The 19,634-nt window shown below is 36.2% G+C and overlaps 2 protein-coding genes across 3 annotated transcripts; one reads left to right on the forward strand and one right to left on the reverse strand.

The window, feature by feature from the left end:
• Positions 1-4,330: 4,330 nt before the first annotated feature.
• LOC110772748 (putative alkaline/neutral invertase B) lies at positions 4,331-10,179 on the forward strand. 2 transcript variants are annotated; one of them, XM_088248375.1, is made up of 5 exons: positions 4,331-4,569; positions 5,200-5,728; positions 6,906-7,337; positions 8,162-8,720; positions 9,537-10,179. In XM_088248375.1, the coding sequence occupies exons 2-5, from the start codon at positions 5,300-5,302 to the stop codon at positions 9,830-9,832; spliced, it is 1,716 nt and encodes a 571-aa protein (XP_088104501.1). In that variant the 5' UTR covers positions 4,331-4,569; positions 5,200-5,299; the 3' UTR covers positions 9,833-10,179. The 2 variants fall into 2 exon arrangements, with proteins under 2 accessions (XP_088104501.1, XP_088104502.1); XM_088248376.1 differs by having other exon boundaries at positions 5,236-5,728.
• A 559-nt stretch (positions 10,180-10,738) lies between these two features.
• Positions 10,739-18,257, reverse strand: LOC110772747 (calcium-dependent protein kinase 1). The gene is made up of 7 exons (XM_021977212.2): positions 16,751-18,257; positions 14,506-14,649; positions 14,218-14,370; positions 13,317-13,432; positions 12,948-13,115; positions 11,921-12,145; positions 10,739-11,149 (listed from the first exon to the last, which is right to left on the reverse strand). Exons 1-7 carry the CDS (start codon positions 17,538-17,540, stop codon positions 11,042-11,044), a joined length of 1,704 nt encoding a protein of 567 aa, XP_021832904.2. The 5' UTR covers positions 17,541-18,257; the 3' UTR covers positions 10,739-11,041.
• Between the last annotated feature and the right edge of the window lie 1,377 nt (positions 18,258-19,634).

Genomic DNA, 19,634 nt, shown 5'->3' on the forward strand with positions numbered 1-19,634 from the left:
AGTTCAAGACCAGCTTTTGGGAGCATCACGCGCTAAAATACCCAAGAAAAAACCTATTACCTTGACCTGTTATAGCATGTTTTCTTCTATTTTATTTACAAATCAATTAGCATGTGCACTGCACATGATTCATAAAGGACAAATGGAGCATGGGTGCACCTAGTGCACTATAGAAGGTGCCGCACAAATCAATACTGAAATTCCTTTTTATTTCCAAATAGTGCCACAAGATCCCTTAAAATTTCTGCATGCAAACATGTATCAATTTCCAATATTTCTCATATCCAAGTAAAAACAAATATAAATTTTTAAAAAAAATCCCTTTTTATGCAGGAAATTCATACTTTAAAAAAAATACTTATTTAAACAAAGTCCACTTACAGAAAGTCCAAGCTGGTATGGGCTGGTGGGGGTCCCGCCTGCTGGCTAGCCGGAGCCTGAGCACCTATTGAAGAAATATCGAGATATGTTAACAATTGTATTTCGAATACGAACTTTAAATTAGAAAGAAAACCCTAATTCTTGAGATTTAAATGCGTAGTTTTTTGTTAAGACGGTTTCGATAGGTTCGTGGTCTACGGTTTGTTCAACTTCCCCTTTTTGGTCAACCTGGGCCCATGGGGACCACGACCTCTGATTTCCAAATCGAGAGTTCCCAAAGGTCCAACTCAAAACAAGCAACATGTCCAGAGGGTTTGGTCTCAATCGAGCGGTCAGATTACTCTCGATCGCACAATCAGATGATTATTAGTTACCCAACCCTAAACTCCTTGAATCGAAGTATTCGGGACTCCGATTCCCGATCCGAGAATTCCTACCCGATTCTAGAGGTAAGGGAAACAACATACTTGGAATTGGAGTCAATCTAACAATCCGAACATGTCGAACCTGGATATCACCTAATAGGCCTAAATTTGTTCGACTGTCATACGATAACCAAAATCGAATCCGAGCATACTGTTGAGCTCAGGACGACAAGGGGATTAAAACAGAACCCAATGGGCCACCACACCATGGCCCACGTCCCGCCACACACGCCAACAGCTGGTGGGTAGCTTGAGAAATTTCCGCCGACAGAAATTTCTCAAATCACCCAACAGTACCTACACCTACGTGATCAGGGCAACTAGGGGAGAAACTTATATAATTGGGTCGACCTCCAATTTGGCTGGGAAGTGGCCAAAAAACATTGCCAATGTCGAACAAAACCTAGGTTTCTAATCGAACACTAACGGCTTCAAATCGATCCAAACCAACTATCAAAACAGCTAGAACACAAAAAATGGATGAAGAAGCATACCTTACTCTTCAGATTCCGTTGCCGGAATCGCCTGAAATAGACGACGGAAAAATCGCGACTTTTCTCCTCATTCCAGTCGCTTCACTGCTTGAAATCAGGTCTGAAAAATCAGTGGGTCGTGTAGAGGAGGTGGAGAGGAGTGTTTTGCAAGTTGTGGTGTTGGATTTGGTGGCCGAACGACGTTGGAAACGCCGTCGAAAGCTGCGGTATCGACAAAGAGAGAGAGAGAGAGAGAGAGAGAGAGAGAGAGAGAGAGAGAATCGTTGGAAGAGAGAGAAGACCAGATTTTTTTTAAACCCAACTTCAAGAAATTTGCGGTTGTGCCATTGCAATTTCATTGACCATAACTTCTTCGTTAAAACTCCGATTTGAGCCCACTATGTGTCTACGAACTCGTGAGAGTGAGCTCTATGCAATGGCGCATTTCAATTCCCCAAAATCCTTTTCAAATTAAAAGTGACCAATTTACCCTTACCCTTAAGGGTAAAAATGTAATTCCATAGTTAAATTTTTTATTTAATAATTATTTTTTGATAGGGATGTTACAATAGTAGCCTTGGAGGCTAGGGTTTTGCAAAGAATAAACTCTTCTTTGGAAGGAGTTTATTCTTTCCCAAAATTGCAGAGATTGAGTCCATTAAGGATTTGATTGGGATCAAATCTCGTAATTTGATGATTATATCTTCAAATTGGGATAATATCTAAATTGGTGATATTATCCCTATTTTTAGTATTAATTAGTTGGCCAAATAAATGGACTCAATTAATTAACCTAGGGAATATTCTTCTTGTCCACGTGGTGTCTCATGATTGGAGATGAAAATATTTGCTCCCATAGAAAGATAACCAAATTTGGGGCTGAGAGCGTGAGTTGGGTTTTCTTTGAGTATGACACCGAAGAGAAGAGAAGAACTAAAGAAGAGAAAGAGCGACAGTGAATTCAGAAGACAAAATGATAGGTTGGTACAATTTTTAAGAGGGGTAGAGCTATTTCTTCTAGGCTCTCAAAGTTCAAATATGGTGTTTTGGATGGCTAAAAGAAAAATTATGATATCTGTTTCTAATCAAATTTATATAGGTTATGGATTTGCATGTTTACTATTTCATATATGTTTCAAGAGTTGGCTTAGTTCTATATAGAGAGTTGTGCTTCTTTTAAATACACGACTAGCCTATTATTTACTTTACCTACATTTGACTTATACCACTAAGCCTACCCCAAAAAAAATTCAGCACTCGGCTGGAGTAGATCCGCATGTGGCCTTAGGTGTCCATGTTTTCATTTTGGAAAATGCTAGGCTTACCACATTTTTCATACTACATTCATACCACCTCTCTAATAGAGGTGGGCCCCATTGTATTGGTGGGCTCCACCTCTATTAGAGAGGTGGTATGAATGTGGTATGAAAAATGTGGTAAGCCTAGCATTACCCTTTCATTTTATTTGAAGTCACACATGAAGCATGCTCGCATGAGGTAGGCATGCACTACTTAACCATGCCAAGTAGCTTGCACGTGGTGATCAATCCTACGCACGTACGACAATTAGGTCAACGTAAGACAAGGTTTTATTTTATCATCTCAATTTGCTGATTAATCTTAGAAACTTTAAAAGTTTGGCCGAGTTTTTGCAATTTGCTGATTAGATCACAGGATGTCTAGGGTTCCACATGTGACTCTGTGAGTGTGCTTCTCTCTTTGTTGTTGGTAAAGGATCACCGTTTAAGCATTTTAGCTCACCCAAGGGCGGAACCAGGAAGTTTTCAACGGGTGGGCTAGCTAAAATTATTAGCTTAAAATTTAATGATATATATATTTTTTTTGTACTTACAATTACTGTAGTCTTTCTAAAAATAAAAGTAAACATTAAATCATATAAACCACGCTAGTTCATAGTTCCATAGACTAATTTTCAATAAGTTTTAATATAAACCAAATAGGGTTTAACACCATAGTGGATTGAACATCTAAGGTTTTTTATCTAAATTGACATTAGGTCCCTTCATGCATTCATATCATACATGAAAAATTATTTTATGTAAAAATATTGACTAAGTATGAAAAATGGTTTTTAGGAATAATCATTTTCTCAAGATAATTTTTGGCGGTTTTTATTCCTCACACATCAAATAAGAAAACTTGATTTTATGGGATTTTAGTATGAAGTATATATTGGCTTAATGAGCCATCATTTTTAGCCTAAATCGTATTTTACACTAAAACCGATTTTTCATATTTTGATTTGGTGGGAATTTGATTTTCTAGTATTTTTATTTGAATCCAAATGGGGGGAACTTCCTTATTTACATTGTAAACTTAAGTAAATGGAGTAATATAAAAATAAATGAAAGTAAAATATTGAAAATAAGTTAAATACATAAGTTTTATATTTTTTTTCTTAAAAAACCACACTGGGCTACAACCCACTGTAGCCCTTAGTGTGGTTCCGCCATTGAGCTCACCGTTTAAGCATTTTTATAATATTAATGGATATTTGTACCTGAACTTATACATCAGTTTCAATTTGTTATCTTAAAGAAAAATTTAAGCAAAATGTAACCTAAAGTTTTCAAAATTCATGATTTGTCACATTACTTTAACATCATCCAATTTTCCATCCATTTTTAAGGGTATTTTAGTCTTTCCAAACAAGAGGGTTTACATAGCTTTATATTTAAATTATACAAAAAAGAGGGTTTACATATTGAAAAGACTAAAATACCCTTCAAAATTGATGGAAAATTGGATGATGTTAAAGTCATGTGACAAATCATGGATTTTAAAAACTTAAGGTGATATTTTGTTTAAATTTTTCTTTAAAGTGACAAATTGAAACTCATGTATAAGTTCACAAAAATCCCTAATATTAATATGCATCGGAAACACTAATTAAGTCGACATGTAACGCAACCAAGTTGCCCATCACAGTCAATAAAAATCATCCACGATGCACCAAAGTGTCAACATCTTCCGTTCCGACCGAAAAAAAAATAAAATAAAATAAAATCTTCCGTACATCACAGAGCCTCTTATGCTAAGCCGAAGAGGTCTCATGTATATGATGTAGCAGTGATGTTTAGGCATTCTAACCCCAAACCCATCTGCCAGTCATCTCTACCATTTCACAGAGTACTGAGTGGCCCACCACCGCCTCATGGTACCCAACAAAAATTCTATAAGAATACACTCTCAGTAGTGAGCTTGGTTCTTTCTTTCTTTCTTTCAATTGATTTTATATCTCAAGCTTGGCCTTTGGAGACTCCTTTGAGGTTAGTTCTCTGTTCTTGAAAACCAATTAATTAATCGATGTCCATTCCATACTGCATGCATGTTTTGATGGGTTTGGATTATCAAAGTATTCAACTTGATTGGATCTTGAAGCATTCTACATCAGTTCTGGGATTTGTTTTCCGGGAATTGCTCTTCTTGCGGCGAACAGATTTGAGTATTTTCTTACATGCTAGTCACATATCTGTTTGGCTGCTGAAGAAACAAGTGGAAATGAGAATCAAATTTAATCCATTGATTATTACTTTTTATTTGGCTTTACAGAAATCGAAAACCCACCTTTCATTTTGTTTGGTAAATTATTGAGATACCTAACTGCTGAAATTTGAAGGATTGGAAACATAGTAATATATTTGGTTTCCTACGTTCTTTTGGAGCATCGTTATAATGATATATATTATTGATTGTAATTGGGAAACTGGAGGGTTGTGAATTTTCCTGCTGTATGCAACAAACTTGGTTTGTAAACCACTTCTTAATTGTCAATTATCATTCTATAATTGGAATATTTCTATTTGTTTTCATTGGATAGAGTAGTAAAGTAAATGGGTTCTTATCCGTTATTGGTCACGTGGGAGAGGTGGAAATAGATGATTACTGCCTTTTTGCAGATGATGAATGGTTCAAATCTGGTGGTTGAATTGCAGGGTGGGTGTTGAGCACTAAACTAACCATTGGGTCACTGTCTGTCAAGTGCTGAAATCTGTGGAAATGTCAATACCCAATTCAGACATGTCTCACAATGGAAATATAAGGCATGTTGATTCCTTATGTAGTGTGGCAGAAATTGAAGAAATTGATTTTTCAAAGTTGTTAGACCGACCAAGCCTTCTGAATATGGAGAGAAAAAGATCATTTGATGAGAGGTCACTCAGTGAACTATCTGTTGCGTTGTCCCCACGTCACTCATCAAGAAATGCTGATAACTCTTCCAGATTTTTTGACCATCCTGAATATTTATTTTCACCCGGTAGAAGGTCATTCATTGGCACCCCTAGGTCACTGACTGGCTTTGAGCCACATCCAATGGTTGCTGAAGCCTGGGAAACTTTGAGGCGTTCGTTGGTGTTTTTCCGTGGTCAGCCAGTTGGGACAATTGCTGCAACAGATACCTCTGAAGAAAAACTTAACTATGATCAGGTAGAGACCTCCTTTCCTTGTTCGTTGTATTAAATGTATATATTCTTGGAACGTTGAGTCTGCAATAATAGAGAGAACCTAAGACTTCATTGTTTGTATATCTCCATTTGTTTATGTTTTCAATCTTTTGGTTATAGTATCTGATGTAGAACAGCCCGTAGTTTGTAGTGTAAACACGCAAACAATAGAACATAGAAGAATATAAGAGATCGAGGAGACGAAAATATAGATCGAAAGATGAAAGAAAGGGCAGAAAAGTAGAACAAGAAGAATATCGGAGGTCGAGGAGATGAAAATATAGATCGAAGGGACGAAAGAAAGGACCGAAATCAGAGAACTGAGAAGGAAGAACAGAAATCACATAGTGTTAAGAGAAGGTTTACTCAATATCCAAATCTTAATTTTAAAGAACTACATGGGGGTATTTATAGCAAACTAAAACCTATACATAATAGGATAAAAATCCCTTGCTTAAATAGAAATCCTAACCCAAATAAAATAGGAAACTTAAAACTAGAAATCTGGAAATCTGGAAGAGTAGAAATCCTACTAGAATTGGGAAAACTAGAGAATCTAGGAAACTAACAAATACATTAGGAAACTAATAAATTTAGGTCATATGCGTCCTGCATCAGTATCACCCTACAAATACACACACATAAGGAACATTTATGATGTTTTTGCATTGAAGACATGAGTTATTGTGACACATCCGTATAGTAAACAAATTTGAAATGCATTGTGTTATCCTTCTTGTCAGTCCCTTAGTCGTCTTGGGGAGCCACATTTTCAGTTTTTGATGACCACCATGTTTATATGTATACTGTATACAGGTCTTAGGACTTTTGATACATGCATACAAACAGGCTTAGGCACATTGTCTGCCTGGGGGCAGAGGGGAGCGGAATACCCGAGTTTCCAAGCTTTATAATTAACTTGCTGATTTAATGTTCCAATAATATATTTCAAACTGTGGGATATCTTCTGCCTTGGATATTCTTTATGCAGGACATATTTTTTTATATGTTGAACAAACTTTATTAGTTTCAACTTTCAACTTATCCATTTCTCCATTTGTGCTTTTCTTTAAGTCTGATTTACCAGGCAGAGTTTCTGTTCCATGAAGTTGGCAATCACAAATTTTTTTCTTATTTTTTCTTCTTATGCATCTGTGAAGGTGTTTGTCAGAGACTTTGTCCCCAGTGGATTGGCTTTTTTGATGAATGGTGAACCTGAAATAGTTAAAAATTTTATCTTGAAGACTCTGCGTCTTCAGTCATGGGAGAAAAAGATTGATAGGTTCCATCTTGGAGAAGGAGTAATGCCAGCTAGTTTCAAAGTACTCCATGATCCAGTCAGGAACAGTGAGACTTTAATAGCAGATTTTGGCGAGAGTGCGATAGGAAGAGTTGCTCCTGTTGATTCTGGATTTTGGTGGATCATATTGCTTCGAGCATACACAAAATCCACTGGAGACTCTTCATTAGCAGAACTTCCTGAATGCCAGAAGGGTATGCGGCTTATTCTAAGTTTATGTCTATCGGAGGGGTTCGACACATTTCCAACCCTTCTTTGTGCTGATGGATGCTGCATGATTGATCGTAGAATGGTAAGATTTTCATAATTATGTTGAGTCCTGTTTTTCTATCATCTGGTATGAATCAGGCCATATATGCCTAATATCATGAGTCCACCACAGTCAAAGCCCTTAAAATATTAGCATATGCATAAGTTGTTAGTTTTGCAGCTAGTAACTTAGTCTACAACATTCAGAAACTCAAATCATCCTTCTGTGAGTAACTCAAATATTGAATTTCGTGTCAACCTGGTCAGCCTTCTCATTTGTTTAATTGTCTAGGAGGATGGAACTTGGATCTAACATATTCGAATTTGAGTCGATATTTTCTTGTCTGCCAAAACAAAAGAATCTCCTAGTTAGTGCCTTCTTCCTCATGATCTGAGTGCAGCATTCGAAATTATATTGTAAATCAGGTTTGTTGTAAAGGCTTATGAGCTAAGTCACTCACTTGCCGTGTTAACCCCAAGATATCTCTGCCTGAAGGATTGTTTTAGGTTCTTGTGACCCTGGCAGAGGTAAATTCATGCAACTAAACCCATCGTGATGTTTTGGTGCACAGACTTTTGAGAACTTTTAATCTCCCCATCAAATTTTCAGCTTGCCATCAATTAAATTGCAAAAACAAAACCAAAAAAAACAAAAACAAAAACAAAAGAAGATTACATTTTCTTGTAATATGAGGCACTGTGGGCACTCTCTTGTTAGAGCATTCATTGATCTTCATCAGTCATCACTACTAGCTGCTTTCAATTTTGTGTTTTAAGATAAATATGCTGCTTTTTTAGATTTTGGTTTTGTGTTGCCTATCTTTTCAATTCCTTAAGCTCACTTCTGTATTGGTTTTGTGTTTTCAGGGTATCTATGGGTACCCCATCGAAATTCAGGCTCTTTTCTTCATGGCTTTAAGATGTGCTTTGGCGTTGCTTAAGCAAGATGATGAGGGGAAGGAGTTTGTAGAGCGCATAGTAAAACGCCTTCATGCCTTGAGCTATCACATGAGAAGTTACTTTTGGCTAGACTTTAAGCAGTTAAATGACATATATCGATATAAAACTGAAGAGTACTCACATACAGCAGTCAACAAGTTCAATGTGATACCAGATTCTCTTCCAGACTGGGTCTTTGATTTTATGCCAACTCGTGGTGGTTACTTTATTGGGAATATCAGTCCCGCCAGAATGGATTTCCGTTGGTTTTGCTTGGGTAATTGTATAGCGATTCTTTCATCCTTGGCAACCCCCGAACAATCCATGGCAATAATGGATCTCATAGAATCACGATGGGAAGAATTGGCAGGAGAAATGCCACTAAAGGTTTGTTATCCAGCTATAGAAAGTCATGAATGGCGGATTGTAACAGGCTGTGACCCGAAAAATACGAGATGGAGCTACCACAACGGAGGGTCTTGGCCAGGTATGCTTGCACTCTATAGCCTCCTCTGTACAAAATTATACCGTAACTACTGATGGCATTATGGAAAGGGTAATGATTTCCCCACTCCCATTTTGACCACTTACACTCCTTTTTCAGTTATAAAATGGAGTGTAAATGGACAAAATTGGAGTGGGGAAATCACCACTCTATGGAAATTGCACAATAGATCAGTAGAAAAAGATTGGAAAAGGAGAATGTCTCCCCTGCTCCCCATCCTCCTCCCATGTTGCCTCCTTCACCCCTCCTTTGGTCCATTCTGCTGGACCAATTCTGCAGTTTACATGAAAGTATATTGAATATTTACTCAACCAACTCTTATTCTTCACTATTTGGTAGATTTCCTTTTGACCCTCTTTTGTCCACATTTCTCTATCCATGGTGCAAATTTCTTTTTCCCTATAATTCAGCGTTTGAAATTTTTCAAGACAGCATCAATGCTATCTTGGCATGGACTGAATGTCTGCAAATAATTGCAGACGATATGAGAGAATATAGGGGTTTTCTAGGACAGAGCAACAGATGCAACTTGCAAGTAGAGTAGGAAGTTTCATTACTATTTTACTCCATAAATTTTTGGAAAAGTTATCATTTTTGTCACTAGAAAGGTTTTGGTCATGAGTTATTAGCAGTGAATTGAGATAAAAACTGTAGTATTTTTACTTTGCATAGCTTGATTACTCTACATATACCTGCGTATACATCTCACCGTGATAATTAAATGATGTGGTAATGTTATTGTTAGGGTGTTCCTTTATTTTTCCTGCCTTTTACATGTTGTCATTCTGGTTGATACAGTGCTGTTATGGCTTCTCACTGCTGCATGCATCAAGACTGGGCGGCCCCAGATTGCTAGACGTGCCATTGAACTTGCAGAGAGCAGGTTGCTGAAAGACAATTGGCCTGAATACTATGATGGGAAACTTGGCCGTTACGTTGGGAAGCAGGCCCGTAAATTCCAGACCTGGTCAGTTGCGGGGTACTTGGTAGCAAAGATGATGTTGGAAGATCCGTCTCATTTGGGTATGATAGCGCTCGAGGAAGACAGACAGATGAAGCCGGTAATGAAGAGATCAAATTCATGGACTTGCTAAATTCAATTAGTCAACCTACGACCTACTCGCCTGCTTTTGTGTTGGAGTTGTTACTGTTCATTTGAAGTCTTTTGGGCAGAAGTCAGCACCAGAATCCCTTCATTCAAAACTGCTGGGAAAGTAGGAATTATCTGAATGCTACATCATGGATGAATCTAACACTCGGTCTCATCGGATAAAACCAAGTTGTACTGGATTATTGTCCAAATCAGTTTCCCAGGGTTTCTCAGAGTTCTCAGATCATGTTTCCTGAATGGGTTAAACCAATATACGTTCCTGATAAAATGTTGTACATGTAGAATTCTTCTTTCTTTTTCTTATTGGACATGCAGAACTCTTTTTTGAAATATGATTCTAGACAAAACAAAACAAGAAATAGAATTTCCAAATTCCAACTTGTGTTGGATACTGAAATTTTTTTGACTTACAGTTTTATAATTATTTACCATATTACGTTTATACACATACGCAATGGTCTCTGCTAAAAAGAGAAGAAAAAAAAACGGTGCCTTATCATCCAAGAGTATTTGGATTCAGATTAGTGCCTCTTGTTTTTAAAAAACTTTTATGCTTATTTTAATATTTGAAGTTATTATATGCATCATATGGGCTTTGTGGTAGTTGTTTGATATCAGGCATAAATGCATCAGATTTAGGAAAATGATTTTTAATAAACAATAACAGGTTTTTTTTAAAGGTTCTTCGTTGAACTGAGATAATTGACATCAATTCAATACTTCCTGAACATAAGTTCCTTTCCTGAAAAGTGATTCTAAAACCCTGTTTTTGTTTTCCTTTCCTCGCCTTGGTTCGAAAACTTGTCTACAATGTTGATTTCTTGGTTCGCAATTTCGAGAACAAAAAATTGTAAGAATGAAAACCAAACTTGCCGGCATGCCATCAGAATTGTGCCTTTTAAACCATCCAAGGTATGCATGCATATATTCATTATGGATGAAAAAAAAAGTTATACGTATGGCAATAAAAAAATCTCTCCCCACTGCATACAAAATAGAAAGGGCTCGGCTTAAAACTGCAAAATCCCTTCAGGGTGGAAGTCTCAACAAATTCAGCAAGGATGACCGGAAATGTCTGGCTGCAACTTGGATGAGCAGTTAAGCACCTTTCTACACACTCTTAATACCTCAAAACAGTTTAAGAATGAAGCAGGAAACCCTTTTGCTATCTATGAAACTAAATTGTAACAGCTTATCTAAAGGCAATGCTGAAGCTACTTTGCAAGCCCTTCTTACCTGGGCCAACAAAATTTCCTTTTTGCATCATGGCCACAAACTCGTTGTAATCTATGCGCCCATCCTGCAATAAATAAATAAAAAGAAAGAAATTTACACGGGTAACTCTCACATGTAAAAAGATCAGAAGGCTGGCTTGACAGAACTCATCCCTTATGCAATAAATATTAGTATAAACATGTAATAATGAAACAAAGACAAGGCACGGATTCTTGACATACTCATTCCCCTTTTGGGTCATCATGAGTTCTAAACCCCAAATCCACAGTACTATTTCAAACAACATTACCACGATAGTAAAAGAGCTGTTACTTGACATTGAAGTCATTAATTTTGTATGAATTCATTACTCAGGGTCGCAAAGCAGACATGCAGTTTGACCAAGTTTCATGCGAACTGCTTTCTAATCAGTCACCAGAAGGCTACTGGGTGCATACAAAAGCAAATACTATTGACACAGTTTGACCGTAACAAATTTGTTTCATAAACTGACGCAGCAATTGAGTTTGCAGCCACCCGTAATCACATGATTAATTTGGTGCGTTTAGCATGCCTCTTATGTATGCTAGCAAACTGAAAATGGAACTGCCATGTCAGTTTATAAAATAATTTTTTTTGTATAACTCTTTGTAACCGTCGCACCATCCTTCGAATACGTGAACCTATGGCAATACTCTCCAAATAATGCTAGTTTACTATTGAATCATCCCAAGTTTAGACACTTGGGATCCATGCCTTATTTTGAGCCACATCATCCTTCTATGCAGGGAAAAAGTTCACTCAACTACTTCCCATCCTAATACCAATGATGTATTGTTAACATAGAATCACTTACATTGTCCTGATCAACTTCTCGTATCATTTCTTCAAGGCGAACATCCTCTATGCCAAACTCCTCACAAGCTAGTTGAAGCTCATCTGGAGTAATATAGCCACTTCCATCCTTATCAAAGTAGGAGAAAGCTGCAAATAGATGATCTTCTCTCTCAATTTTGTTTAGGTGCAATGTTGCAGCTACGAATTCTCCATAATCAATGGTTCCACTGTTATCTACATCTGCCTGCAAATCAGAAAATGCGTTACTAATGATCTTAAAAAATCTCTGTAATACGATATTATTAACTTGCACTCCCTTTAAGAAAGACATTCTAACCTAGAAAGAAAACCTGTGTAATTTGACACGTGACAATTAAGCGTTAAACTTCTAAATGTGGGCATATTTGCTTCTTTTTCACCTTAAACAAGAATAGTTTGTCTATCAGAAACTTTACTATTAAAAAATAAACTCTAGATCTTCTAATCTTTTACAAATCTAGAATTATTTTTACCTCTAAGGTTTTACCATCGTACGAATTTAGTCGCATTTACCCCTATTTATGAAACCATAAGTTCTATAAGTGTTGATAAACAAATTGTATGTTGGCTTTTGTTTTTCGGCCAACCACATGAGGTGCATCTGTAATTTGCCCATTTCAATATTTTATCTTCTCCTGAAGAGGCCATTCTATATGAACCCAACTAATTTCTCTCTATACCCACCAAAAAATTAACTGTATTGTTCTTAAATTTTTTCTTTCATTTTTTTAACATCAGAAAAGAACTTGCACTCATTTTTTCATTTCTTTAAAGAAAGGTCACTGTGGCTGGAATGACCATGGTGGCTATGACCAGAAAAAAGCACCGGCCAGAGAGGGTAAGACGAAGTGTGGCAGGTAGAACTAAGAGAGAGAGGCATGCGTCTATTACTTTGGTCAAGTCTTCTAGGGGTAAAATATGTGTTCCTACTATTCTACTTCTGACTTCCTGAAAAAGATAATAAATTACTAAAGTTGAAAGTACTCCAACTTTGATCTTGTACGTACTGCTTGCATTAGATCATAAATTTCAGACTCCTTGAGATTAGCTCCAAATCTTTTCAATCCAGCCTTAAGTTCCTCAAAAGTGATTTGACCACTGTTGTCAGCGTCTATTATCTTGAACATTTCTTTGAGGCCAGCTATTTCTTCTTCAGATAAGCTCTCTGCAATGACCTGCAAAAAATTAAAAAAGAAATTATCATCCTTCTTGGTGAAAGACAATCCAAAAAACACTTCGTTTAAGTTATTAATCAAAGTTCCCGCCAAAAGACAAAAGTTATTAACTTAAGTATTTCAATAAGTTTTATGCAACAACTTCAATTATTTAGCGCTCCAAATATCTAATGTTTGTGCCTGGCACATTCAGATACTTACTCTGAGAGCCATTTTCTTGAGCTTGTTCATTGCTGAAAATTGCTTTAAGCGACTTAGAACTGCAGAATCAAGAGCCTTGTCAGGAGCCACACCATCAACTTGCACCCAGGGATGGCCTGAAAGGAATAAAACCCATGTAATCAATTAAAAGAAAATGACATGCGTAAAAATGATCACAACAAAATACATATAACTTAAAAATGCCTAAATATGTAGCAGCCGAAGTGATCCTTGCGCTTTCCTAAGAGGTTTAAAAAATAAGATCCGACTTCAACTGCTGTGTTAAGGCTTTTTAAACATCATGGTAATGTGTAAATTCTTTATATTTCTACTTAATCATTAACAATCACATCTACTCTAACCTTACATTGCCGATTTGAACGACAAGGTAAATTTTTTAATACCAAATAAAGAAAAACAACGCTGATGAGACACATAATACACAAATGATTAGGCAGGAAATTGTCTTTCTTTTGAAGTATATGAGGTAGATGCTGCATGCATTAGAGCTCACAAAAAGAACTGAAAGGGCGAACATCAATGGGAGAATTACTCAGCAGTCATATTTGCACCTGTTTTTGTTCAACTTCCACTTTCTTTTATCCTTTTTGGACAGCACATCAATATTAAGATTTTTTAACAGTCCAGAAGAGTACTTAAGGCCTATGACCTAGGCTCCAAGTAGAGCAATCCAATGGTGATTTGGAAGAAATTAAGTACAAATATGCATTTCAGTACAATCCTTTTTGGATTCTGATTAGTCCAATACCCTAGCCAATCCTTTTTGGATTCTGATTAGTCCAATACCCTAGCCATAAATAAATATCCTCAAATTTCACAATCAACAATCCTGAAAGAATATATAATTTTTTTTTTTTTTTAAACATTGAAAGGGACTCACACAAAACTTCATGTGCAGTCAATCGCCTTTTAGGGTCTCGAACAAGCATCCTTCTCACTAAATCTTTGGCACCATCAGAAATACTAGGCCAAGGATCTGATGCAAAATCGAGGTCACCATGCAGGACCTGTTCAAATATTCCTTGCTCGTTTTCTGTGGAATCACAACAAAGTAAAGTAAAAACAAGAAAATGGGGAAAATTATTACAATGATCAAAAGTAAAATCATAATTATTAAAGCATGAAAGAACATCAAGAATCAAATGTATATCAAGTCAAAAGTTCTCACCAGCCCAAAATGGAGGTACACCACTTAACAGAATGTAAAGGATCACTCCAGCACTCCAGACATCTGCTTCTGGACCATAACGCTTTCGTAAAACTTCAGGTGCAACATAATATGGGCTTCCAACCACATCACTAAATGTTTCTCCTGCAAGGAGGCAACCATGGATCTTTCAACTCTAGATTCCATCATTAAATTCTGAATAGTTTAATCTTCAACTCTAGTTATTATTTGTTAAAAATAAAAATAAAGTACCAATGAGTCAAAAGAGCACAGAAAAGAAGCATGCTTTACCGAACTAAGTTCGGAAACCATGCACAGAAAAGGAATTCATGTATGGTTATTTGCATTACCATAAAATCATATCCAATGCATCCTAGAAATTTGTATGGATTCAAATATTATATTTAAATTTCCACTGATGGAATCTATCATTTCAACTATTAAAACTTTAACAAAGTATTCTATTTTTTTGGTAACAAGCTTTTGCCATGAAATTCCAAAATTTCATTTTCCAAAATGACCATGTGCATGAACAAAGGTTTGCTTTATCCATATCCCAGAGGTGATACATTTTGCAATCATTACAGCAATTTGACTATTTAGGAATACTACAACAAAGCTATCCAAAACCATAAGTTGTCCTACACTGTAAAAGAAGATGATTCATTTGGCTGAATTTATTTTTTCTTAGAAGACAGAGGGTTGGCTTATACAAATCCCATAGGTGAAGGTGAAGCCATTTGCAATCACAACAGCTATTTGACTATATAGGAATAGAGCGCCATAAAAGCTCCCCCAAACCAGAACTTTTCCAAAACTGTAAAAGAGGGTGGTACATTGCATGAAACAAGCCAAACAAATGGGCCAAGATACAAAAGTAGAAAGAAGACAGTCTGGGGTCTCAGGCTTCAGTGAGTATGATTGCAGAGTTAATGGTTGAATAGTGTATAATAAGAGAATGACTTGGAATTATTGGTAATACAAATATCATCCCAGTCTCAGCTCAAGGTATATAGGCTACTGAATGGATAGAGCAAGAAATATATTTATACTAAAAAGATGCAATGCCAATGAAAAATTAGTGGCTCTCGGATATTTTGTGTAATGCTTATTTAAGAAGTGACCGTTATGGAAAAAACTTAGGTTAGGTTATTTATGTTCCCTTTAAAACTTTCATGTGTTGGTAATAAGATTAGGGATCACGCTTATCATAAAAAAATCTATTGATACGAATTTACATCCATAAAAAATTATAGCATTTGTTCTAAACTCCCATTTTCTCGTAAAATTCATATAAGTTCTAAACCATTCATGAGATATAACTTGAATCATATGTTATTGTACTTACTTTTTGAGGGTTTTTGTAAATACTATCAACTACACAAGATTATGAAATAAAAAATTCCGATTTTAAATTTCATTATCAAAATTTTAAATTTTCTTAGGGAACCCAATGTAACATAAGCAATTGTATAGCAGTCTTGCCCCTGCTTTCCCCTGTTTTTGAAGCTACCAGACTACGTCTGGTTTCCACAATCAGATCTTTTAGTTGGAACTTTGAAGCCTGGAAGAAGATAATTCTAAAATTTTAAAGCTTTTTAAAGTGGGAGTATAATGTAAATATGGCCTCAGGTATTCCAATTCCCAGATTTAAGCATCCAAGAAAACTTATGAGTTAACTGGATGTTTACTAAAGAAAAAGCTTGCATGCTAGAAGTGATTAGTTCAGAGACAAATGGTACAACAGCATAATGGTCCAGAACAGAGCCACGAAATGTTAAAACATGATTGAGTATCAAATTCAAGGAAGATTCTCCAATAAGTATTTTATGTTAAGGATTGGTTGCATATTTCTAATCTCGACCGTTGGATTGCATGTATGTTGCATATTAAATCTACCAACACATCTAATGAATGCAATCCAACGGCCGAGATTAGAAATATGTAACCAATCCTTAACTTAAATACTTATTGGAGAATCTCCCTCGAATTCAAAGCATATTGTAAGACAAGTGAGTGAATGGATACTGTTTTAAAGATGATTGAAAGGAGCAGATGGGCAATGAAATATTTAGACAAAAAAGTTTCTGTGATCAGTTTTATGCACAATATTGTACTAGATCGCATTTCATTTGGTAGGGGCATGATAGACTTAAAGCCTCGAGCATCATAACTGAAGTAACATTAATAGAAGAATATCTAAAAAGAGATTCCAATAATAAGAAAACAGCGCTATGACAATTACCTGGCTTGAAGAAAATAGATAATCCAAAATCAATAGTTTTGAGAAGTGCATCCTCATCCTGACTGACAAAAAGAAAATTCTCTGGCTTAAGGTCTCGATGCATAACCCCCAATGAATGGCAAGCTTCCACAACTCCAACTATAGTTCTACTTAGCTCAGCTGCTTTTCTCTCTGTATAATGCCCACGCTGGATAATCCTATCAAAGAGCTCACCTCCTGCACATAATTCCATAACTACATGAACTGCTACAGCATCCTCATACGCACCCTTAATAGATATAACATTTGGGTGCCCTGCCAAATGGTGCATTATCTGAATTTCCCTCCTCACATCCTCCACATCATCATCAGTTACTAACTTCCTTTTTGCAATCGATTTGCATGCAAACTCTTTCCCTGTCGCCTTCTCCACACACAAAAACGTTATTCCAAACTGCCCCTGTCCCAGTTTCCTCCCCAAACTGTAAAACTCCTTTAACTTTCCAGTTCTCGTTTGTAACACTGAACCGGTCCGAAGTCCTGCACTAGATACCCTCTTCATCTGTGGTGGCCTTTTGGGTTTTGCGGATTGCTTTGGCTCGGTTTCTGGTTTTGGTATTGTCACTTGTTCTGGTGGTTTGTCTTGTACCGGCATAGGTGACTCAGGTTCCTTAGGTGTTGATGTCTCATTGATAGTTTCTCCGTTTGTGTGAACTGAGTCATCTGGCAACCGGTTTGGCCACATTACAGCCGAAACCGATTGGAAGAATCCATTCTTGGAAATGCTCGGTCCAACACAAGTATTCCCCATTTAGACCAACACTTAATTCCTTCCTTGACACTTCCTCAGCAGCAATATCTAACTCTACTGAATGTCTTAACAAAATACATAAGATCCAATCTCCAATCTCCAAATTTGAGAAGTCAAATCCCTCTAGATTGACTTTATAGATGTAAAATAAAAAGCATGGATTTATACACCTAAAAAGAGATGTATAATTGCTACCACCAAATCAACAAACAGAAATCACAATTACCAACTTTCTGATATAGCATCTATGACAGATGAATTCCCTTCGATACAAGAAACAGAAAAAATAAATCAAGACTGCAACTACACAAAAATGATGAAACTTGAGACAAGACAACCAAATAAAGAGAACCCAGAGAGGGTCAAAACCTTGCTTGATCAGCGACTGAATCAGCAATTTGTACAACAAAGAACACACCTTTGAATCTGTGGATCACAAACTAAAGTCACTGAACATATAAGACCGCAAAACCAAGAAAAGGTCTACAGAAACAGGACAAAAGAAAAAGGCAAAAGAAAAATACTAAAATCAAAAAACAAATCAATAAAAAGCTATCAAATTTGAATAATTCAACACGAAACTAGGCTACCCAATTGAGCAAAAATAACATTGGGTATATAGGTGAGAAAGAAAAGGATCAACCTTTGGTTTACCAGGGTGCCTGCCTAGTAGAATACGCAGAAGCAGAGAGAGGAAAAGAATGGGTTTGTCTGTCTCTATCTACTACCACTGGCGGTATTTATTATATTATATTTAGACAGGTTTCTGTGTGAGTGTAAGGACGGACCCATCAAGTAAACGCGTTGGGTCCAAATACTCAAAATCCCGGATATCTTGGGCTGCTTGATTTGCTTGTGTTCATGCGTGATTTTTCGAGTTTTGGCTAGTTTTTAGGTCCCACTTTACTCAGCCTTATATATACTGCTAAAATGAAGAGACTTTTTTTCTTTCCCTCTTCTTTTTAAAGTCAAAATAAAATTCCAATTACTCTGCCTTGTAATGCTCAAGTTAAAATTTGTTATAAGATTTCTAGAGGATCTTTTTGGTAATTGTATTTTTTTTAAATACCGGTTATAATTTAAATAAAAAATAAAAAAAAATTAACCAATACAAGAGAATGTAAAGTGAATGGAGTGGTGAATTAGATTTTTTCATCAAATATAGAAGCCAAATTTGTTCATTAATTTTTCTCATAAATCATATTAATTTTAAACCTGTTTTTTAAATTACCTTAGCATTATTTAGCATCATTGAGTGTTCTTTTCCTCTTAATATTTATTTACATTGTTGTTGAAAACTAGAAATGATATCTGACCTTCACTTATGTAGTTATGACCATCATTAGTGAAAGCTTTCAGAAAGGGTAAAAAGAGAGTCATGCACTCTTAGATGTCAGTTTAATGATGGGTGAGCTTGATCAGTCTACTATCTGTTACCTGGCGAGGTTCAAGCTCCTTATTACCCTGGTAGATGAAGCGATCTTTAACAACCACGCAAGATAAGAGCATCTACAATCATGCTCCATATTTTTTAGTTAAAATTTAGCTAGAAATACACAAAAGTTATTATATGAGTTCTCTATAAAATTTGAACTCCAATACTCCTAGTTGAGGGAGTCATAAATACTATAGTTATTTTTCAATTCAATTTGATTGGTTCATCTCTACAAAAAATAATATAAAAAAATAGTTAGCAAAATATCTCACATGTATCTAATAAATGCATGATTAGAATGAATCATCTATCTAATAAATGCATGATTAGAATAGGAAACCACGATGAGTCTTTTCTCTCTCCTAAGATTTAGGAGCTCCTAGAGGTCTCTTTATTTTAGGAGATGGATAGGGAACATGGTTGAAGTTGTATTTTTTCAATTCCTCCCTAAAATTTGTCTAAACAAGTGATTTAGGAAATTCATTATGGATGCTCTAATGTCTCACATCTATCTGATAAATGCATGATTAGAACGGACCATCTTTCTCGCTCTTATCCAATCTTTCATTGGTACACATGAATATTTGATCCCACTCGTTCCTTGGGATCAAACCAAGAGAACTATAGTGTCAGTGACATTGGAGAATTAGGCAAGAGGC

This window comes from Prunus avium, chromosome 2 (assembly GCF_965620075.1).
Source record: "Prunus avium chromosome 2, drPruAviu1.hap1.1, whole genome shotgun sequence".
Classification (NCBI taxonomy): Eukaryota; Viridiplantae; Streptophyta; class Magnoliopsida; order Rosales; family Rosaceae; genus Prunus; species Prunus avium.

Coding starts and splice junctions, on each gene's coding strand:
- LOC110772748 (XM_088248375.1), top strand. CDS start 5,300: ATGTCAATACCCAATTCAGACATGTCTCACAATGGAAATATAAGGCAT. Junction 5,729..6,905: donor AAAAACTTAACTATGATCAG/GTAGAGACCTCC, acceptor GCATCTGTGAAG/GTGTTTGTCAGAGACTTTGT. Junction 7,338..8,161: donor GCATGATTGATCGTAGAATG/GTAAGATTTTCA, acceptor TTGTGTTTTCAG/GGTATCTATGGGTACCCCAT.
- LOC110772747 (XM_021977212.2), bottom strand. CDS start 17,540: ATGGGGAATACTTGTGTTGGACCGAGCATTTCCAAGAATGGATTCTTC. Junction 13,433..14,217: donor GACTGCACATGAAGTTTTGT/GTGAGTCCCTTT, acceptor TATTCCTTTCAG/GCCATCCCTGGGTGCAAGTT. Junction 13,116..13,316: donor TCAAGAAAATGGCTCTCAGA/GTAAGTATCTGA, acceptor AATTTTTTGCAG/GTCATTGCAGAGAGCTTATC.